The sequence below is a fragment of the Dipteris shenzhenensis genome, chromosome 6 (assembly GCF_047967505.1).
Source record: "Dipteris shenzhenensis isolate YYH24624 ecotype China chromosome 6, Dip_SZ_1.0, whole genome shotgun sequence".
Taxonomy (NCBI): Eukaryota; Viridiplantae; Streptophyta; class Polypodiopsida; order Gleicheniales; family Dipteridaceae; genus Dipteris; species Dipteris shenzhenensis.
In genome coordinates this window covers 46,680,199-46,704,275 of record NC_141601.1, presented here as the reverse complement: position 1 = coordinate 46,704,275, position 24,077 = coordinate 46,680,199, and the positions used below count along the sequence as shown (strand labels likewise).

At 42.7% G+C, this 24,077-nt stretch overlaps 1 protein-coding gene across 1 annotated transcript in view; it reads right to left on the bottom strand.

Moving 5' to 3' along the window:
• The window catches only part of LOC147901242 (pentatricopeptide repeat-containing protein At3g24000, mitochondrial-like), a 29,225-nt gene extending 7,692 nt beyond the window's left edge, over positions 1 to 21,533 (bottom strand). The window contains exon 1 of the mRNA XM_087376454.1: positions 21,407 to 21,533. Within this exon, the coding sequence (XP_087232580.1) occupies positions 21,407 to 21,533 (127 nt within the window). The remainder of the gene's footprint in view (positions 1 to 21,406) is intronic.
• Positions 21,534 to 24,077: the final 2,544 nt, after the last annotated feature.

Genomic DNA, 24,077 nt, shown 5'->3' with positions numbered 1-24,077 from the left:
GAGGTGAGCAGCCCGATTGGACATGTGGGTGACACGAGTGGTAAGTCGTGGTGGCACGTGATGTGAGCTAGCCTTTGACCTATACTCGTGGCTGTGTGTTGGCCTTTGAGGCATGCCACATGGCAATTTTGCACCCTTTCTAGCTCTATGTGCACTGCCCTCGTCATGTGGTGGATCACGCATGTCTTCTCTCTATGAATGCCTCTGCGCCTCTACCCTGGATGAGTTTTGTCTTCCAAACTTCTTCTCCCTCCGCCAAACCTCCTTCCTCCCCCGATGAAGTACAGAAGGATTGTGGCCCGTTTGGAGCCCCAGATGATCCTGAATGGCTATGGGCCGAATGGAGAGCGTAGGTTAGTTGCTCTATTTTGTGCACCGATTCTATCGTGTGGTCGGTGGCTATTTTGAGTCAGCCGTTTTGGGCAGACTAGGTCAGTCACCCAATTGAGTCTAATCGACTACGAGTGGTGGCTATATAAGAGCAAGCCCATGAAGCCCATTATCATCACTGGCTACAGCAACCCTAATTCCTTAGCATCCAACCTCCATCCTCTACTGGTTCCAGCATGCCATCAAACCTTCTCTCATAGGAGCGTACTGCTAGCAGGTAGCGCCATCTATTGTATCAGTTTTACAGTAATCAAATTTTTGATTCTCCATACTATTTGCTTTTCTCTCTTGCATACGAGATCCTATTATTTGTTGAGCATAGACGTTGTATTGTTTTCTTATATTTCTATTAAGGGTAGGGGATAGTGATCCCTAATTGTGGCGGTATTCACATTTTTTAAGTTTACACATATTCTAAGCTTCTTGTTGCGTTTAGGCACAATGACAATTGGGTGAAATGGTGCCATATTTAGGATTTGTGCGATAAGGTCCACATACCTTAGGGTGAGCACCTTCCCTTATAGGTATTGTGTGTACTGCCACTTCTGGTGAAATTCCTTTCATCTCTTTATATGACCATGCGAGGCAGTCACAGTATTCCATTAGGAGTGCTTTGAGTTTGGTTTCATCTTCTTGTCGAAGCTATTTCCCAATGAAAACTAGTTTTTCTTCCTCCCCTTCAAGGGTGAGGTTTATTGTGCGTGTTTTTGCCGGTCCCTCATAGATTGGAGTTTCTCTAATGCTATTGGTTTCTTGAACTTCAGATTATCTTAGTGGTCTTGGCATTGCTATTGGTGCACTTCCACTTCTGTAATTCTTGAAGTATTCTGACACTTCTCGAAGATCGACCTCTGATGGTGTTGAACTAGCCTGACATGTGCCATGTGTATTAGGTCACATTGTTTCATTTACCAATTTGTTAGGCTCATTTTGACTTTCTTTTTCTGAAGTCTCTTGATCGAGCTTCATCCGCACATGTGGCTTATATTTTTGAAACTTCTTACATTCAGAAGTGTGGGGTAACTTTTCCACTGGTAAGGTGTTGCCAAATAAGGGTTCATTTTCTGCGCATACTCCTTCCAATCCCTCAGGGGACCATTCAAGAGGCATGCTCTTCCACTAGAAGGTCGAGGTACCATTTCGAGGCTTCATCAGTTAAGGCCATGGGAAACCAAGCCACCTTGCTTTCATGGGATTGATCTCCACCTGCTCGGCATGCGGCATCAAAATGCTGGAGGAATCAGGCTGGATCTCCCCTACCATTATGTTGGGGAAGTTCCAGTTTTCCCAAGGGGCATCTGCCTTGATTGTTATTACTTCTTTGATTAAAGAAATTGTCAGCCTCTCATCGAAGTTGATATCCCCATTATTGTCGCGATGGCGTCCAGCCATGTTGGGGCGTGGAGGAGTTAAAGGGAGTCATTGAATTTCAGGGGGGGATTCGGAGTAGAGGATTGTCAGGGGCGGTGGTTGCAGCGGAGTTGTATACAGATTTGGCAAGCATTGGAGTTGAAGGCGTTGGCCGAAATGTAGCTGCATGCAGATTGGGCGAGATTTGCAAAGGGTATCTCTGCCACAAGTGCGGGTGTGGATGTAGTTTTGTTGGGAGAGTTAGAGTGGTGTTAGCTTGTGTAGGGAAGGTTGTGTTAATAATGTGCCTAAGATTGTCCTACGTGTGTAGGAAAATGTGTTGGTGCAGACAGATCATTAATCGAAGGTCACGGCGTGAAGATACGAGCGAATTTGTGCGAAACGAGGCCCACACGGGTGTGCAAATGAGCAAGTGCAAGGGATGCCGAAATGGTGTGAAATGGGCTGGAAAAATACCCCGTAGCGTGTGTTTCCATGTGTGAAATCTGGGTTCAAACGGGGTCTAGTTTGGGTCCCAAATGGATGAGTTACGAGGGGTTACAGTAGGGGTAAATTTTGCTTTTTTGGGGGGGTCCTAAGGGTGGTGTGAATGGACTTTAAGTCCAACTGAGGGGTTGGAACCAAGTTAATCTAGTTAGGTTAACTAAATTATATCCTCCAGTTAAGTACTAACTGAAGGCTAGTGAATCTAACCTAAATATTAGTAACTAACCTAAGGTAAACCTAACCTAGGTAGACTAAACTAACCTAACCTAGTTAGACTAAACTAACCTAAGTTAATCTAACCTAACCTAGGTGGGACTAACCTAACCTAGGGTTAGTTTAGTGGTTAGGTTGGGTTTTTAATTTATTTTTATAATTGTGTGTGGGGGGGCTTCCTTGGCAGCGGCGCGGTGGGAGCGGGGGGGGTTTCGCCCGATGGCAGCAGGGAGCGTGGGGGGAAAGGGAGAAGGGTAGAGGGTAGGGGGAGGGGGGGTTTTTGCGCCCGGGGGGGGGGGGGGGGGTACAGGGGAGGGAAGGAGGGTGGAGCGACAGCAGGGGGTACAAGGGAGGGGAGGGGGGGGAGGGGGGAGAGGGGACGAGGGCGGGGGTGGTTGTGGGCAGGGTGGGCGGAGCGAGGCGCGGCGGGCAAGGTAGCGCGACCATGGTGCGTTGCCATGGGCGGGCACTGTGCACGTTGCCTGCCTGCCCTATGCAACAACAACAAGGGCCTTAGCCCTTGCTTTAGGATAGGAGTAGGTAGTGTGTAGGGAGCAGTCGGTGAGAGGGGGTAGAGAGAGGAGAGAGAGCGAGAGAGAAAGAGAAAGGGTGTGGGGGGAAAAGAGAGAGAGAGAGAGAGAGAGAGAGAGAGAGAGAGAGAGAGAGAGAGGGATTTATATATATATATATATATATATATATATAGAGAGAGAGAGAGAGAGAGGGGGGGGAGGGAAAGAGAGAGAAAGAAAGAGAGAGGGGGACGGATAGAGAGAGAAAGAAAGAGAGAGGGGGAGGGAAAGAGAGAGAGAGAGAGAAAGAGAGAGGGGGAGGGAAAGAGAGAGAGACAGAGAGAAAGAAAGAGAGAGGGGGAGGGATAGAGAGAGAAACAAAGAGAGAGGGGGAGGGATAGAGAGAGATAAAGAAAGATAGAGGGGTAGATGGGGGGGTGGGAGCGGGGGAAAAAGGGGGAAGGGGGTGGTGGAGATGGAGATGGAGGGTGGGAGGGGGTGGTGGAGATGGAGGGGGGAGGGGGTGGTGGAGATGGAGGGGGGGAGGGGGGATGGGGGGAGGGGAGAGAGGGTGGTAGAGATGGAGGGGGGAGGGGGGAGGGGGGAAGGAGATGGAGGGGGGAGGGGGTGGTGGAGATGGAGGGGGGAGGGGGGAGGGGGGAAGGGGGGAGGAGATGGAGGGGGGAGGGGGGAAGGGTGGAGGAGATGGACGGGGGAGGGGGAAGGGGTAGGAGATGGAGGGGGGGAGGGGGGGGGGGAAAGAGAAGAATAAAAAAAACTTAACGGACAGAAAATAACTGACGAAAATCCAAAGGGAGGAAGAGGTGGTCACCTAAACGCTCTCCAAGTCTTTCTCGATGTAACGGGATTGTTGAGGACCAATGGACAGTGGGTGAATAGCTAGGTTATCGCTGTGAGATGGGCTCAAAGTCACTTACCATGTGAGGATGGGAGTAGGTTGGTGGTCGACGGAGAGGGAGGAGTGTCTTGCGTAGGGCTCGGAATGAAGAAGAGGATGGAGGCAAAATGTGAAAGATGAAGAATGAGGGGGTGGAGTGGGTTTTTATAGGAAATGAGTTTAGGTTTAGGGTTAAACCCTAAACTCTTCCCGAGCCGTAACTTTTTATGGATAGCTCGGTTTGCTCTTCTGCAAAAAGGTGAAATGATCAAAATTGCAAGCTCTACGCATTCGTGTCTACTACCTAGCCTGATTGTTTATCAAGTGGCTTAAAATTAAGAAAATTTCTTAAGGTAGTAACCTAAGGTTGATGCTTGGGTTTGATATGTTTGGCTAGAAATGGAAAAAAATTTTACTCTCCTTGCCCTTGAGTGTTATGTTCGTGAAAGTTCGAAGTAGTTTGGTTTTTTACACATACCTACGTATGTTTACTCGTTACTTGAGACACTAGTCTCCCCAGCAATGGCACAAAATATTAGGTCTCTCCTACAGTTTCCATAGGAAGAGCAGGGTTTTCTCAGTGTGCAGGGTTCCAAGGCTTTTTGTCACCTACAGATATATTGGGGTTGTCATTTGTAATATACATGTAGCTTAGGACCTCGAGTCATGTTCTGTTGAGAGACGTAGGCTTAAGTGTGGTAAGCAAACATAGTGCATGCATGTGTAAAAGGAACATGTATCATCATGGTTGACATAATGAAGGCTTTCACCTTCATTGGGGGTTGTAGGGTTTAGGAGGAGTTTAAGGGTTAGAAGGAGGTTCCAGGGTTAGAAGGAGGTTCCAAGGTTCAAAAGGAGTTCCAATGTTTAGAAGGAGGTTCCAGGGTTAGAAGAAGTTCCAGAGTTTAGAAGAGGTTCCAAGGTTTAGAGTAGAGTACATGGTGGAGAACTCATCTCCCTTGTAGATCATGGAGATTAAGGGTTGAAGAACTAAGGGTTTATGGGGAGCATAGGAGTGGGAGAGGAAGAAGGTGTAAGAGCATGGGGAAAAGAGGAGAGAGGAGGGAGGAGGAAGAGGAGAAGGAGGGAAGAGGAGGAGGGAGGAGGAGAGAGGAGGAGGAGGAGGAGGGAGGAGGAGGAGGAGGAGGAGAGGGAGAGGATGGGTTGCAAGGTTGGAGGAGAGGGGAGGAGGAGTTGCAAGGTTAGGACATGCTTTTGGAGATGGAGTGCAAGGAAGCATGGACACTTGAGGCAGTTGCTTGGAATACCAAAGTAGAACTCAACAAAATGCCCCAAAGTGTGTGGGCTTCATTCCATTATGGGGTATTTATACAAGTTGGAGAGCTTCTCTCTCTGCATGTAGAAATTGTAACACATTCTCTCTCTACATGTAGAACTTGCATATAGAAGTTGCATGTAGAAGTTGTATGTAGAACTTGCATGTAGAACTCACATGTACAACTCGCATGTAGGAGTTGCATGTAGGAGTTGTATGTAGAAGTCGTATGTAGAACTTGCATGTAGAACTCGCATGTACAAGTTGTATGTAGAACTTGCACGTAGAACTCACATGTACAAGTCGTATGTAGAACTTGCATGTAGAACTCGCATGTTGGATTTCTAAGAGGGATTATTTGTGGCCTTATGCAAGTACAAGCGGAGCTTTGCTGCTACTCTACACACACATTTTGTTCTACCTAAGTCCATGTTGGCACAACAATATTGGATAATTCATATGTAAGACACAACTAGACAATAGACTATTCATACAAAATACATGTTAGAATTACATTGGCAATAATCACATTTAAGAAATTGAATTACATTTGTAATCAATATGTACCTCTATCTCATACTATGGTAGTGAACATTTACACGAAAAAATACATTATTCTTAAGGCTTTGTTTATTGTATGTTGAATGTGCACCTGTGGAGAGGTTGGTTGTAAGCCATGTTACAGCATCATGGGCATCATTGAGTTTTTCTTGAGGGCATGCTAATTGGTGTTTAAACAGAGCTTACTTAATAACAGCACTGCATTACTGATTTAAATTGAGAGGCAGCACCATTTGACCACACCCAATGTTGTTTTATATTTTTTGCATAGGGATTTTCCTTTTTCAACCATTCCCGATGCAACAAAACAGCATGTTGCACAAATAGGGTGTCATGTTCCCTATCATGTGAAATGCAAAAATGGTAAAGTGCGTTGCACTGACCTAGACTCCTGTGAGTCAGCATAAGAAGATTGGCATCAGGCATGGAAGAGTCAAGCAAATGATTGTACGTGATATGTACAAGAATTATTGTTATCTTCTTGTTGCACCAGGGAGCACTTTGTATCTCATCTTGTTCTTGAAAAGAATAATTTTTTGCAAAATCTATGATAGATACAATAGTGTCATGGGGAAAATTGGCAAGGCAAGTCCTAAAGTACGTATCCTGCTAGCAACTAGCCGTGAAATTGTGAAGCACATATTTTGGTATAGATTGAACCATGTGACCTATAGGCTCCCTTGGCTAGGTGCTCTTATATGACAGTAGTCATCTCTTTTTATCAGATCCTTCAACATTGACGAACAATGAGCCCCCTTTTTGCTACTACTAAAAGAATACAAAACACAATCTAATTAAAGTATGTAATGAAGCAAAACAAATTTCAACCACTACACTAGTTTAGGACAGTCACAATTTTAATCATCGGGCTAGTTAAGGACACGTTTAGGACAATCAACCACCAGGTTGTTTAGGACACGTTTAGGTTAGTCACAATTTCAACCACCTGGATGGTTTAGGACACTGTCATAGCTTCAACCACCAGGATGGTTTAGCCTCACAGTCTCAACTTCACATATTAGACAATAACAAGTATATTGCTTTTCATTTCTGAATTTCACCATTAGAAAATAACAATATATTGGTTTTCATTTCTAAATTTCACAATTTAACAATGGTATATGACCGAAATAGCAGGAATTTAAATTTAACAAATTTAAGTACTAAGAAACACAATAATTTCAACCACCGGGCTGGTCAATAACTAATGTCTATTCAACCACACTGGTTCAGAACAATCACATAACTGGTGATTGAGGTGAAGCAACCACAGTTGCATGATGTTCCAACCACCAGGCTAGTTTAGTAAAATAACAATATATTGTGAAATATATTGCTGTCAATTTTTGCTGAACCATGCCACCAGGCTGGACAACAACTAATGTTTGTTCAACCATGCTGGTTCAGGACAATCACATCACTGGGCCGTTCACAACAATAAGTTTTTAGATGGATTCTTTTGCAAGGGAGGCACCATGTACCTCTAGCTAGGTGCAGATGCCCCGAAAGAACATATTGTCCCTCATTATTCTGTTCTTCTTCACCCTCATTGGCATTGTGCTCCTCTTCAAAGCTGTCTTCTTCCTACTCTGAGATAGTCAATGACCTCTCATGTGACATGCTTGTTGTTTAAATGGTTGTAACTAGAATGCAATGGAAGCTTTCTTCACCCAACACTACTAGGGCTCACCTCTGTAGGAAGATGGTGACTGTCTTGGCAATGGAACCACTGAAACACGCCTTCAGTTAACTCAAAGACAATAAACTATAATTCCTAGCTACAGTACCTCCTGTAGTGGCTGCTCATCCCCCTCTACTCTTTCTCCCCCATTCCTAGCTACAACACCTCCTGGAGCAGCTGCTCATCCCCCTCTACTCTTTCTGCCTTGATTTTCTAGTAAATATTGTTTGAAGCAAGAACCATCAACTTCATCAATCCTGAAACACATTTGGGACCACTGGGAGGGACAAGTTTGATCACATTTTTATTTCAAAGAAGCTTGCTCCAAGAATCAGGTATTGTTCATTCATGTAGTTTTAGAATGTTTTTAGTTTTCAAAATCAAATTAGGGTCTATCAAAGCAACTTGCATGGAGATTTAGGTGAAAAAACCTTTAGAACAATGCAAGAGAATGAAAATAATGAGATTTTATGATGCAATTTGAAGAAGCAGTTAATTTGTCATTTGTTTTGGTAATTTTGTTGTTTTCTTTTAATACATGATTTAAAGAGGAAGAAATATTTTTTTGTTTTAAAAGATACACTCTTACTATTGAGTTTTTTTACATAAGATGGTTAGAAATAGATTTGGAGTTGTTTGGAAGCATATAATTAGTATTCGAAAAAAATCCATCAATTTCAGCATCCTGGGTTACAAGAGGGACCATTGAGGAGGACAAGTTTGATCACGTTTTTTCTTCAAAGATCCCTGTGAGGTATTATTCATTCACATAGTTTAACAGTGTTTGATAAGTAAATATTTTTTTAAATTTGTAGATTTCAATCGTTAGATTTTGCATACAATTGGAGTTTTCATTTTTGCTTGGTTTGATACTTTTCTGAAACATATCATGTTTGTATATTATTTATTGATGTCAATGTTATATTATATTAGGTGGAAAGTGCATGAAATCATGCAAGCCACTCAGAATAAAAAAAAAGGTGGATATCCATTTTCAAATAGATGCAGAGAATGCACCATTTTTAAAGAGGAATGAATCCTCCTTAGCAAGTGAAAGTGATTTAGTAGCTCTTCGAAATCAAGGAAAAGCACATATGGATTTGTGGTTAGAAGGGAAAATATATCCAATAGATCCACAAGCTTGTTAGACTCCTCAATTCCATGGATTGGATAGCTTAATAAAGTTCCTATGTAAGGGTGAGAATGGTTTGTATATGATCGAACGTTGATTGGTCATGGAGCAAGTAGCCTTCATAGCCAATATCAATCTCTGCTTAATGAAAGAGACAAAAGGATCGCAATGTTGGAGGCTTGGAATCAACATTTAGTATCATCTATGCAAGCTACAAGTGTTCAAATGTCTGTATATGATGGCATAGAGAAGAAAAATCAAGAATTATAGTAGGTAAAGGTTCAAACATTAGATGCTCAATTGGGAGAGAGCATAGGAGTGGGAGAGGAAGAAGGTGTAAGAGCATGGGGGGAGGAGAGAGAGGCGGAGGAGGAGGAGGAGGAGGAGGGAGGAGAAGAAGGGAGGAAAAGGAGGGAGGAAACGAGAGGAGGAGGAAAAGGGAGGAGGAGGAGGAAAAGGGAGAAGGAGGAGGGAGGAGAAGGGAGGAGAAGGGAGGAGGAGGAGGAAAAGGAGGAAAAGGGAGAAGAAAGGAGGAGAGGGAGGAGGAGGAGGAAGAGGGAGGGAGGGAGGAGGAGGAGGAGGAGGAGGGAGGAGGAGGAGGAGGAGAAGGGAGGAAGAAGAGGGAGGAGGAAGGGGGGGGGAGGAGAGGGAGAGGATGGGTTGCAAGGTTGGAGGAAAGAGGAGTAGGAGTTGCAAGGTTAGGACATGCTTTTGGATGTGGAATGCAAGGAAGCATGGCATTAGGAAAAAAGGGAGCTCATTTTGGGGCCTTTTATGGTTTGGAAAAATAAGCTCTCAACCAATTAATAGAGGGCCAACGTAACATTGGAAATTCACGAAAATAAGAGAAAATAGAAAAAAGAAACAATACTTTATGTAGGTACAAGCGTGCTACATTAATGTGGAGATTGGTTTTTTATTCTCACAAGATCTTTGGACATGAAGATAGAATCTAGTCTGACATTTTATCTGACAAGGGCCTTCTCGCTTCCACCTTCCTTTGAACTTTGAAATGTTATGCTGCCTTTCCTTTGAAAGGTCTACCATTCTACACCACTGCCTCATTGTGTAGCAGCCTCTTCTTTTCCAAAACTGCTCCCTTGATCCTGTTTGGCGTAGAGTAAGATGTTTCTTGTCAACTATCTATCCGCCCACTTTCTCTTTCTTGAAACTTCAATTTGTTATCTTGTTTACATTACTTTGCTGTTGTTACAGATTCACAAGGTCTCCATGGTGAATAAAAACCATGGCTATTCTTGTGGAAGACACTATGTGGATGATAATGCTATGAAGGCAGAATTATACCACACATCCTTACCCCGTCGACCTGCTTCTTCTATTTCTTTGGTAGAGAATTCAAGTACAGTCAAAACAGAAGGAACTTGGGAAAGGTTTAGTGTTTCGAAAGGAGCATGGGTGCTCATGCAACCTAGCAAAAGAAAAAGACCCCAGACAAAAGACATTTTCTTGGCGTCATGGAAGGGAAGAGTTCGAGATTTTAAAATCACCAGAGGGAAGATATCGGTGAAAGAAGTTTTGATTCAGCATGTGTACATGCATAAAGAACTTGTCTTGCGAGACTATCCAAATGATCTTCCGCAACACAGGCCTAATTGTATATTTTTCTATTGTGGTTTTTTTCTTTATGAGGTGTATGGATTTTTAAGATGAAGCTTTCTTTCTTTGCTTATTGACATTTTTGTGTTGTTTTATTTCAAATTTATACCCTTCATCGTATGAGACATGGCAAAACATCGATTGTATTTTGGGATTTATAGATGTTTTGCATGGATCGATAGGAGAACAATAATACCAAGGTCGATGTGCAACAGAGCTAGCTCAATCAGGTATATTTTTTACTGATCATTTTTATCAGTTGTTGGACAATGCTAACACACATGGTGTGTTAAGGAAACAAGACCTTCCGGCATGGAATTCAGTGGATTGGCCTCACCCACATTTTAGTGTTACACAGGCATATAGGGCCAAGCTTTTCAAAGAAGTACAGAAAGCTCTGATGCCCAATATTGCCACAAGGATAATAAAAATTTCTTTATGTATGCCTCTCAGAGTTTTTGTGGACTTGTTTAATACCTTTCCACCAGTGAAGGTTTCAAAAACAATGTTCACAATTAAAGCAACAAGTTTAGCATGCATGCCACAATTTTTAGATAAAGGTTGGGATAAGAAGACATGTAGTTCAATGTTTTGTGAGGTTGTCCAACCTTCTATGCAACTGAAGTACATGGTTGCATCACAAAATTTTATTTTTTCTTTTTATTATAAGCGCAGTCGAATGCTAGGCACCAAACTAGTCCTTAGCACACCTGCACCATGTTTCAATCTCTTGGCCTTTTGCTAGAGCAGGCTCATTGGCTTACCCTTCCTACCATGTGCACCTCTTCCCTTTGGAGGCACACTAAATTTCTTGGTACCTGCCCTAGCTGCTATTGCTACAAGCCCTGGCCCTTTGCCAGCTTTCCTTGCAGTTGACTTGGTTCTTGCCATCAGTCTAACAAACTGCATACAAAGCAATGGAAAGAGATTACAGCCATGGAGAACATGGTATGACACAAAAAGACAATGACAAGGGTGGATGAAGCAACATTGTCAATTTTGCAAGAAAACACGATATTAACAGATTGAAATTCCTAAAGCTCGAAATCGCGTTTTCCTACAAATACCTGAAGTGACATGCTGGTACATTCCTATAGTGATTTCTCTATGTTTACGACTAAATACAACATGAATTGAGTTTGTGCAAGGAGAGTACAATCATGGACAGCTATGAAAGTCACAAAACCAGAATAACAGGGTGGATGAAGCAACAGTTCAATATTTGCAACAAAACGTGATTTCGGCTGTTTGAAATTCCTAAAGCCTTCTCCTCACATTTTCCTACAAATTCATGAGGCAGCATGCTGGAATATGCCTTCAGTCATTTCAAGGTGTTTGCATGTCCATGTAGGATGGATTGAGTCTATGGAAGGCAAGAAGTGTGCACAGACTGAAGGAAGAACCCATAAATATAGTTTTACCCTCACATGCAATTATCACACTTGAAGATCTGCATTCCTACATTGATTTCTCTATCTTTACAACTAAATAAAATATGGATTGAGTCTATGCAAGGAGAGTACAGCCATGACACAAAACCACAATGACAGGGGTGGATGAAGCAACAGTTCAATATTTGCAACAAAACGCGATTTCGGCTGTTTGAAATTCCTAAAGCTTTCTCCTCGCATTTTCCTACAAATTCATGAGGCAGCATGTTGGAACATGCCTTCAGAAATTTCAATGTGTTTGCATGTCCATGCAAGATGGATTGTTTCTATGGAAGGCAAGAAGATTACAGAGGCTGAGGGAAGAACCCATAAATATTGAACTGAAAGCTATCTGTGGGTGTGCTATGCTCCTGATGAGTACCCTGTGCTGGGGATGAACCTGTGCTGCTGGTCAGGATGCTGATGTTGCAGAGTAGGGAGGCAAGAGAGCTGAGGCTGGAGGGCTAAGATAGGATAGATTAAACAGGAGGGAAACGATTAGTGCAAAATACAAACAAGGTAGCTACTAAATCCCACACGTGTGGAATGGAGTCGTTTTTCACACGTGTGGATGGGACCCAGATCTCTTGGAGTTTGAAACTTGGCACATGTAAAAGGGACAGTTTTTGCTTTGGAACTTGTGCCATTCATGATTTAATAATCAGTTCCATAACCACTCTTCCCTCCCCTGCCTCCCAATCTTTCATCCCTGCCAGCACCCTCCCATCATCCTTTTCCTTCCCTCTCGGATCCCTTCCTACCCACCACACTCCATGCAAGGAGAGTCTAGCCATGGACAACTTAGAAAGACACAAAACCAGAATAACAGGGGTGGATGAAGCAACAGTTCAATATTTGCAACAAAACGCGATTTCGGCTTTTTGAAATTCCTAAAGCCTTCTCCTCGCATTTTCCTGCAAATTCATGAGGCAACATGCTGGAACATGCCTTCAGTAATTTCAATGTGTTTGCAAGTTTATGCAGGATGGATTGAGTCTATGAAAGGCAAGAAAAGTGCACAGACTGAAGGAGGAACCCATAGATAAAGTTTTATCCTTAAATGCAATTGTCACACATTAAGATTTGCAAACATTGCTAAATCTATAGAGATGATCAATCTCTCACTCAACCAGCCCAATTCAAAAGTCTTCCTGCTTGTGGTTGCAGTGGAAAAACCTTAGGAATGCCTATAATCTTTATCCTAATATCCAAGGTACATCACATCCTACAGCCATGTGTGTTATACTATTAAACAAGAAGATCAGGATATAAAGAGTCCTATAGACCTGGAAGCTATATGTGGGTGTGTTGTGCTGCTGATGAGTACCCTGTGCTAGGGATGAACCTGTGCTGCTGGTCAGGGTGCTGATGGTGTAGAGTACGGAGGTAGGGAGGCAAGAGAGCTAAGACAAGAGGGCTGACATAGGAGAGATTAAACAGGAGGGAAAAGATTAGTGCAAAATACAAACAAGGTAGCTGCTAAATCTCACACGTGTGGAATGGAGTTGTTTTTTCACACGTGTAGGTGGGACCCAGATCTCTTGGAATTTGAAACTTGGCACATGTGAAAGGGACACTTTTTGCCTTGGAACTTGTGCCATTCATGATTTCATAATCAGTTCCACAACCACTCTTCTCTCCCTTGCCTCCCAATCTTTCATCCCTGCCAGCACCCTCCCATCATCCTTTTCCTTCCCTCTCTGATCCCTTCCTACCCAGCACACTACTCCATCCAGACTCTGTAATCTGCCTGAAGACTACTACCACTGCCAGATCTCTAGGTTACCAAGGCTGCAGTTCAAGTTTGGGAAAGAGCAGGAGATTCACCAGAGCAACTCCAACAGCATGGAAAAGGAAAAGAAAGGTCAAAATTCTAGATTCTTTTCAATGTTTTTTGACATATATTTCTTCCATCCATAGAATTCTTGATGTCCAAATATCTTCACTTAGCTCCACCCTTCTTGTTACATATTCAATTTATACTGTCCAAGAATCTGGTAGATCACCCTAGAATTTGATTGGAGATGGATATGAATAGAACCTAGAAGTTTGCAACAAAATGCGAGGAGAGTGCTTTATCCAACTCTAGATAGCCCATATCGCATTTTGCTGCAAATTCTTGTTCTCGACACATTCCTCATGAAAAGCTTCACTCAGCTCCAGCCTTTCTCTTGCATATCAACTCATACTGTCCAGGAATCTGTGAGATGATCCTAGCATTTGATTTGACATGGATATCAACAGAACTAGAAAATTTGCAACAAAATGCGAGGAGAGTGCTTGACATTTTCCAAATGGTCCTACATCATGTTTTCCTGCAAATTCCTATGTCTCTTTTGGTTCTCACTTCTTCCTCATTGTTTTGCTATCTTTGGCCCTGTGGAATTCTTCCTTGATGATGAGAAATGTTTTTGCTTTGGAACAGTTGACTTTCAGGCCCTTGCTTTCAAGAGGAAGCTGGACTTTTCTGCTACTATAATTAGACCACAGCAATCACCAGGTGAGTCATGAGAGCTCATGAAGGGAATTATTTGGTGATATCCTATGCATTCCCTAATTGCATATGTCAGCATATAGAATTCAATGTATATAAATTTTGGAACAGGCAAAAGGAAGAGACTGGAGCAGAATGCTGAGTCTTCCATCTCAAAACAAAAGGAACCAGAAGAGGACAAATCTCCAGATTTGCTCCTATTTGAGTTTCTTCACAAATGCAAGGCTCAGAGGAACTTCCACATATACCATAGTATTTTCAACATGGAGTTCACTATGAGCTCTGTACTGGAGCATCACAAAGATTTTCTTTTGGACCATTGGGATACCTTCAAACAACTGATAGAGGCAGGAAGAATTGTGGAAGGTGAAAAGGTTTTTGTGCATATAAATCATATTGTCTCCATTGACAGGCTGAGGTACCATGTGAATAGAAGATTTGATAGCCTGCCTGATCAATATAAATTCAACTGTAACTTGCACACCAGAAAGTGTAGAGTGCTTGAGGAAACCATGGCATTCCTTATGTACATTGCCTTCCATCAGGACTCTCTGAATGAACAAGGGCAGGAGGCTGAAGAAGAAGACACACCTGAAGCAGAGGAAAAAGAGGATGTTCCTTTGGTAACAGAAATGGTAGAGAAAGAAGAAGATATCAACCTCCAGGATGAGGGGCTACAAGTGGCTACTCTTGACCTTGTTCAACTAAGGACAAAAACTCTTAGGGCAGCACAACCAGTTGAAGATTTTGATGTTTAGAGCAGCAACTATGTAGTGCCCATGCTTCTAGGTGTCTTGACTAGTGGAAAAGATTATGTTTTCCCCCATGATATAGAGTGTATGTTCAATTTGAGGGAGGACTATGCCAATTCCTTATTGCCCAGGCTTCAAGGCTTGACAAGGAGGTTGGCATAGAGGATGACCATTCACTACTGGATTTGGAAACAACTTTTGATCCTGTAGAGGCCCTTACTATTTGTTTCAAAGAGGCTGAAAAGTTCCAAGAGCTAGGTAAAGCTGCCTTCTAGCTCACACAGGAAGCTATGAATCTCTCAGCACTATACACGGAAAAGCTTAAAGAAGAGGCTGGACTGGAGGGGAGAGGAATAAATATTTGGAAAGATGAACTGCTTGTTGCTGATGAAAATGAGAAGGTACGATCTTGTTACGTCAAATCAAATACTTTGTCTTCTGCTTAAATGTTTTGTAGGTTTTGTATTGTCTCACTCCAATCTTTTGATATGTGGCAGCTACAAATTGAGGATGACACATTCCTCCAGAGAACAAGTGGAAGCAGGCCGGCTGGGTTGGCAAACTATCAAGCCTAACTCATTATATTCATGATCTAGGTAGTGCTAAGATCTTGATTTACCATAGGTAGTTCAGCAACAATGAAGAAGCCATTGTTTACTTCTTAAAATGTTTGTCCAGGGTTTTAGGTGGACATGATCTTTCATGGCAAAAGGAAAAGATCATTTTGATAGAGAGGTTGTCTGCCATAGATATATTTGGGGATAATGTGAATAAGCAGGCCTCTAGGGCCTCTTACTTTTTGTCTTACACTTCTTATGCATTAGCATGTCATGTTAAGGAGCCCAAATGTCTGGAGGGCTATGGAAAACACAAGCTCATAAGGTTTTGAGAACCACCCATGATTGCATCAGGTGACACAATCCAAGAAGAAGAACACGTGGAGACAACTGAAGAAAAGGATACCCCTCCCAGATAAGCAACAGAGGCAAGCATTGATAAACAGACAGTCGACATCAAGCCAATAAGGAAGAAAAAGAGTCCAATCAAGATTAAAAAGAGAGTTCCGATCGGCAGGCCCTAGGAGAAATAGGATTTAGTCATCAAATATAGCACAAACATTATATTGAAGTTGAACTGAATTGTACAAAGTCTTTGATGTCTGGTATGATCTTGTATAAATGAAAAATAAGTTGAAGATGAATTGATTTGTACAAAGTCCTTTGGATAGATAGAGTGGTGTCATTAAATATTAAACAAACAATATATTGAAATTGTGAACAAATTGTATTACGTTTAGATCACATGCTTCACAAAAGAAATACTGTTGATGGAGTCTCAAATCATATAGGCATAACACTAAGAGTCACTTGTTCCACAAAAAAAAATTCTATTGATTGAGTTTGAAAACATGTGGATAAAACACCAATAAGTTACAAACTACTATTCATGTTTACTTGTCCATTTATGGTTTCTAAATATCTTCGATTCCCTCCATTGTCTATGTCTCTCTGCTACCATTGAATTGTCTAGAGTTTGTCTTCGTCTTTGCTTTTGGGCTAGAAGAAAAGCAAGCTTGACTTTGGAGCTAGCAACTTTTCTTTTAGCATGCAGCCTCTGTAGTATGCCTCAGTAAAACCATCGGAAGACTTCCTTCAGACTATTTGCCTTTTGACTCCCTCCATAGTGTTGTGTGTGTCTGAAAAATGCATTATGTGCCATGTAGTGAGACTTCTCCATGCCTTGGGTAGACCAAATTGCTGGGCATCCATACTTTTTGACAGAATAGGGAAGGTGGTTGTAGATGATATGCTGTAAGACATAAGAATGCATAGTAAGTAATTAAAAAAAAGAGGATCACACTTAAGTAAAGGAAGAAGACATAACCTTACCATGTAGTGAGTTATATTGCAGGCTGTCCATGCATCTTTCATTGACTTCCCAAAATGTTTAATTGCCTCTTCAAAGTTCTTGTAATCACTCTTTGTCCATGTTACTTTGTCACAGAACATGAAGAGTTGATCAAGAGACCTCCACACCTCTGCCTTCACATTTCATGCTTCCCCATCTGCCTCATGATCTTTCACGGCATTATGGACTTGCTTCCACAATCCATAATTAATCTTTGAAACTGTTCTACCTTGCCTTACTTGCTTACTATGTTTGGATTGAGACAAGAATCTTCTTGCCTTAACTAAAAAGAAGATTTTTGGTAGTGGGCATGTCCTAGAATGTTATAAGCACTTGCTCAATATGGAAGAAGGCTATCATTAAGTTCTTAGTGAATAGAAATGGTCCAATGTTTATTGCATTACAAGAGCTAAAAGTCGGCAATATTATTCTAGAAATCATTCAAATGCCGAGATACCAATCCTTTTGTAATTGTTCATATGTTGGTACGGATGGAACATCAATTTTGATTAGAGCGATTTGTAAGGTTGATGCAGTTACTATGGATGGAGGGAGGATGGAGATGGCGAATATATTGTCATTGAATGAATCTTATTGGGTGAATCCTTTGTGTATGGTTTGTATATGCACCCAATAGCTCTATGCAAAGAGCTCGTTTATGGTAGAAGGTCAAGCAAGTTCTATCTTGCAAACATGTGACATGCCTTGGTGATTGAAACAATGTAATTGAAAGTGGGGATAGATTGCACATAAGAACTGATATGCTTAATCATTGATCAAGAAATGTGTGATTAGGAATGCTTAGTTGAGGCTTGTAGACTAGTTGATTGGGTTGATTATGAAGCATTAAGACCCTATAAAGTCTTTACTTGGCATAATCATCATGGTGCTTGTAGTTGGAGGTTAGAAAGATTGGATCAAATTTATTTTACTGAAGGAGAATGGTGGATTAAACCTGACATAGAGGGTACAGTTGTTGGCTCTTTCCCACTGCTTCTGCAGAAAGAGCAGGGTATTCTCAGTATGCAGGGTTCCGAGGCTTTTTGTCACCTTCATATATATCAGTGTCGTCATTTGTAGTTGTAGCTTAGGACCTCAGGTCATATTCCGATGAGAGACGTAGGCTTAAGTGTGGTAAGCAAACATAGTGCATGCATGTGTGAAAGGAACGTGCACCATCATGATTGGGGTAATGAAGGCCTTTGCCTTCATTGGGGGTTGAAGGGTTTAGGAGGAGTTTGAGGGTTAGAGGGAGGTTTAGGGTTTAGAAGGAGTTCAGGGTTCAGAAGGAGGATCCAAGGTTCAGGGTAGAGAACATGGTGGAGAACTCGTCTCCCTAAATCCTTCATTGGGGGTTGAAGGGTTAAGGAGGATTTTGAGGGTTAGAGGGAGGTTCAGGGTTTAGAAGGAGGTTCCAAGGTTTAGAAAGAGTTCAGGGTTCAGATGGCAGAGAACTCTTCTCCCTCGTAGATCATGGAGGTCAAGGGTTGAGGGACTAAGGATTTAGGGGGAGCGTAGGAGTGGGAGAGGAAGAAGGTGTAAGAGCAAAAGGGAGGAGAAGAGGGTGGAGGAGCGAGGAGGAGGAGGGAGGAGAAGGGAGGAGGAGGAGGGAGGAGGAGAGGGAGAGGGCATGCTTTTGGATGTAGAGTTCAAGGAAGCATGGACACGTGGAGGCAATTGCTTGGAATACCGAAGTAGAACTCAACACAATGCCCCAAAGACTGTGGGCTTCATTCCATTATGGGGTATTTATACAAGTTGGAGAGCTTCTCTCTCTGCACATAGGAATTGTAAGACATTCTCTCTCTACATGTAGAAGTTGCACATAGAAGTTGCATGTAGGAGTTACATGTAGGACTTGCACGTTTAACATGCATGTAGGACTTGCCTGTAGGAGTTGCATGTAGGACTTGCATGTAGAACTTGCATGTAGGACTTGCATGTAGAACATGCATGTAGGAATTGCATGTAGAACTTGCATGTAGAACATGCATGTAGGAATCGCATGTAGAACGTGCATGTAGAACATGCATGTTGGATTCTTAAGAGAGATTATTCCTAGCCTTATGCAAGTACAAGTAGAGATTTGCCGCTACTCTACACACACATTATGTGCTATCTAAGTCCATGTTGGCACAGAGACAACATACTCCTAGATCCATTTTATTACCCATCGTCGGGTATGGCTTATTTTGATTTCAGAGTTGGGATGCCATGCGTGGTTGTTGAGCTTGTGGCATGCCAGTGGCTCTTGCTATAATGCTTTTGGACCATACCATTTTTGGTTTGTAGTTAGGAAGCTTATCTCCACTTGAGGAAAGGTAGATGGTTGTGGATTTTTTGTCTGTAGTTAGGAAGCTTATCTCCACTTGAGGAGAGGTAGATGGTTGTGAATTTTGGAGGGGATCTCGTTTGCTGAGGCTGCGGACTCTGCCATTGAATCTTCTTGGGAAGAGGTTTAGTAGGGTTCTTGTTGTTGCCGAGGCTGGCATTTCTTGCTATTTTGCATTCATGTTGGATGCGATTGCACCCGGATCATTGAACTTGTAGATCAGTTTGTATGCAAGTGTGATATTTGTGCAGTTAAGAGATCGCTGTGATGTTTGGCGAGGGTCTCGTTGCTAATGCTGCAAACACTTTTGCTGATTCATCTTGAATTTTGGCATAGCTTCTTGCCCTGCTTGTGAATTCATTGCATGCTTTGAGAGAATGGAATGAAAGTGTGTGATACTATTATTGATGCAATCTATTATGTGCCTATGCAAAATGGTGTGAGTGCACGTGTTCTGGATTAGGTAGGGACTAACTATATGCTTATTTGTGGGATTTCATGGGGCAACTAAGACTCAATCATCCCTAAGTTGATTAGGTCTTCCTACATGTGCAAAAACGTGCATATGGTAGTGAGTGCACGTGTAACAATCTAGTGCTAACTATTGAAGACTTGGCGTTCCCAAAACTTCATTATTATTGGGGATGGCTTGTGTGTTGATGTAGTATCACTTCAATCAACTCCCATTTATGGTTGTGCTGAATTGGACTCCATTCAATATTTCTAGCATCACAACTCTGATGGGATTCATTTTTCTTACTCGGAAAGGTCCTTGACCTAGATACTTGAGTTTGCCCTTGTGGACTTTGGCATTGTATAGTAAGACCAGGTCACCTTCCTTGATGTCTTTGGCTTTAAGGTTTCTGTCAAACCATGCCTTTCTTCTATGTTTTTCTATTGTCATGGCATGGTAGGCAACTAATATGTTTTCTATATGCTTCTCCAATTGATAGAGTCTTTCTTTCACGGATGCACGATCTCCCATGCGTTCCTGTACTACTATGCGTAGGCTTGGTATTACAAATTCTAGTGGGACCATAGCTTCCAGACCGTACACCAATTGAAAATGTGTATTCCCTATAATGAACTTAAGTGTGGTTCGGTATGCCCATGAGGCTTCGTTTAGTTTCTTTGCCCAATCAGAACGGTGTGGTTCTACTACCTTGGTGAGGATAATGCATAATATTTTGTTGGTGGATTCGGCCTGTCCATTCCCTTGGGGGTAGTAGGTCTGACACAATTTAAATGGGTCATCCGAATCACACTGACTACCTCTCCTAGGCTGCTACAAATTGAAGCAACTTGATTACAGAGTGAGAACGGCAAGTCAAAAAGTTCTACCCAAACCGGGAGAATAGTGGAGCGTGGGTTATCTGGATTGAAGAAAGGAGACCACTTATCCTGATAGAGCGATTGATTGAGCACGGGGTCCAAAGACCATGAAGAAGTACTCTCGAAGCATGCTCGTCTTTTTCAAAGAGAAAAATGAAGTATCCTCGTCTAAGGATGCGAACATTGGTGACTAAGTTGCCTCTCCTACTCCAGTTGGTTCTAAACCAGTTCTCAAGAAACATAGCTGGAGGACGTGTCCTTGCACATAAGTCTAGTGAGCCTTCTACAAAGTTGTATGCATCAGAGATATAGTGTTCATGTCTTGGTAGGCATTTGGACAGTGAGGCTACTGTGTCTAGTGTTCCTTGTCCCTGTGTTTGTTGCTTGGCTACAGCTTCTTGACCTGCTCCTGGGTCAGATTTTGGGTTTAGCCACCTATCGAGTTGTGAGGAGGGGTCTGTCCACTAGGCTCCTAAGTAATATCTATTATGTTTTCTTCCTCTTGTATTGGATTTTTTAGGGCCCATTCTTGTCAGAGTTTTTCTATGGCAGCATCTACTTCCTTCTTGCATGCTTCTTCTTCTTGTTTCATGTAGATACCTGACAAGTGCATGCGACTCAAGACATTCGACAGACTCTTGAAGTAGATCTTCATCAACCTGTACAAATTTAGTTTTACCTGGTTCAGTAGACGTCCTCTCTCTTGGAAGGCCTCGGCTTTTGAACACCTTGTGGAGTTTAGGTGCTCGGTTTCCTTACTCTGTGCCATCGGTGGAGGGGGCATTAGCTTTGTGGGACTTCTTGGATGATGATGGACCATCTTCTTGGGATGGCTTCGTAGTTGTGGTCTGGGACCCATGCTTCGCTTCTAATAGGTTTTGTCTTTCTCTGAAGGGGGCTGAGAAGAAGCCCCCTTTGCTCTACTAGAGAGCCCCCGCGTATGAGGAGCTGGGTGTTGAAGCTTGTCCAGGTGGCCAAACCTGTCATTGCTTTGGAGTTGAAAGAACCACGACCTGCTGACTTTCCCAGCCTGCTTCCTCCACAGCCTCAAAAGGTAAAGACGTTTCCTCGATCAACGGTTCCTCTTTGGGTTCCTTCTTGGAAACTAGCAGGAGAAGCCCAGACTTCTCTGCTTCCATCTCAGACATTCTGTTGAGGTGAAGCAGGAAAATTGTTGACTAGTGGAGGGAAGGATGTGAGATCAGTGAAGGCAGAAGGAGGCGAGATTAGAGGTAGGGGGGATGAAAAAATTAGTTGACTACAAAACCTAAATTCTCTTTTGTGAAGAAACCATGGAAAACCAACAAGTGATCCAAGTTTTGATGTCACCCGGGTGTCACCTCGGAGCTCTTCCTAGAGCTCATTTTTGTACTTAGAGGCTTTGCATGTTACTGTTAACTGAATGTTAAGAGAGTGAAGACTCTATGTTGCTACAACTAACCATGCTTGACAAGGGGTCGTGCATTAGAGTGGAATCTAGCCAAAGGTTGTAGGATGAACATGCAAAAAGTTATGAAGATTTCCTCAAGAGCTATGATGGAGGCTGATGTGACATGCAAAGGAATTTCCTATGCAGACGTAACTAGCCAAAGGTTGTAGGATGAACATGCAAAAAGTTATGAAGATTTCCTCAAGAGCTATGATGGAGGCTGATGTGACATGCAAAGGAATTTCCTATGTAGACGTAACTAGAACATTGATTTGATCAATCTCGCTTGTTTGGAAAATGATCTTCAAAAGATTAATACTAGGAAGGAATAGGTTTTGCAACGAGATGACCCTGAGAGTAGAAAAATGCTACATCTGGCTGTCGAAATTTAACCGGAATCAATTTATAGAGAATACAATCGGCTTTAAGATTAAGGTGTTTTCATGTTCTTTTTGGGTAGAGTGCCACAAGAAGATGAGTTTGAATAATGGTTTAACCAAACATGCTAGCTCAAGTATGGGTTGGTGGATTTTGGGAAGGGGTTCTACCAAGTAACAGTCAGGGCAGCTGGTGAAAGAGACTAATTAGTCTTAAGTTCGGTTGGTTATAAGGGCAATTTAGTGCACACAATTCCATGGAGTGCCAACTTTACCCTATTGAGGATGGTGTAAACTACACCATACCTCTAGGGCATTAGGGGAAAACCCTGACCCTAACCCTAAGGGATTCACATGTATATCTTCATGTTCATGTTCAATACAACTTAGTGTACAGGTAGCTATATTGTGTGCACTCCTCTCTCTCCCTCCCTCAATTCCGCTATCATGGTATCAGAGCACCAGGTGCTCCCTCTCCCTTCATGAGTGTCAAGCCCTCCTTCCGTGAGGCATCCTCCTTCTCCGAGAGCGAGATTCGTCAAGTTCAATAGAGGATTTCCGTTGAGAGAGAGTTAATTCCTTGCTTCTATCAAGGCACAAGCCCTCCCTTTGAGACACCTTCATCACCTCTTCAGCTCTTCCCTTAGAGCACTTCTCTAGTTTTGGTTCAAAAAGTTCATCATTTCGGTCTATGGAGCCTCACTTATGTTCATTCTAGTGTTCTAAGTTCTCCTATGAGATTCATTTCTGAGTTCTTCAGTGATTGTAAGACCTCGTATGAGACAGAGAAGATTCTAGACTCTCCTCCCAAATGTCTGTTTTGAAGATAGCTAGCTTCAACCACTGAAAGCAAGCCTACAGCGCCTCCAACAAGGTAACTCAGCCAGCAACTAAGAGCAAACTAGCGACACAAAAGCCGCCTGAACTTCTCCAAACGAAAGAGACAAAAAATAGCTCCAACAGCAAGCTCACAAGCTACTCACAACGAGTAGCAGTTGCTACCTAAAACACCCGCCTCAGAATAGGCGGCTCCTTCCACAAGGCGTCTGCCATAGCCGAGCTAGCATACGAGCAGTTGGCTTCTAGACACTAGCAATGCTTTCTATATGTCTGCATCAATGACCTCTTGCCCAGGCACCGATCCAACTCTGCTCAGGCACAGCCCAACAAACAAGAAGCGCCCACAGGACACGACGACTCTCCACTAGAGGCGCCTCCAGTCTTCAGAGAATCAGCTTGACCGCATGCGACGCAATCAGCAACCTCCTAGCCGCCGTCGACCCAAATCCGACAGTTCTCCTACGGCTAGTCACCACTCAAAGCCAGGCAGCACCGACGGCTCTTGTCTCGACTTCAATGACTGAGCAGCTCCAACCTCTCCTGGCGACTCCATACAAGGCTGGTGCCACAGCTTCAAGGAGCCGACAACCTCTACAATCAACGCTCGTCTCCAAACATCGCCTACATCTCTTGCATTGCACACGAGGTCACATGCCTTGCCTTACTTGCTTACTATGTTTGGTTTGAGCTTGATTGGTACCTCCTTGCCATTGGTAGACTTTTTAAAATCCTTTGTGATTTGAACATCTCCTCCATGCAGACCTATATCAGATAACACTTTTTCCAATGCTTGAAGAGCATCCTTTCTATTTTTTTCGCGATGGAGTTTCCAAGCAAATCCAATATACAAAAATACCAATTTCTCAATAATTCGACATAGACCATGCAATGTGCAGATGTGAACATTACATAGTGGAATGTCCAGAATGGCCTTGAAGTCAGGGTCAACTTTATCTCTATTAGGTGCTCTCTTCCACCATTTGGAATCCATTACTTGAGTAGATTCTTTGCAATAAAGACAAGGAGACTTTGAGTTGCCTCCTTTA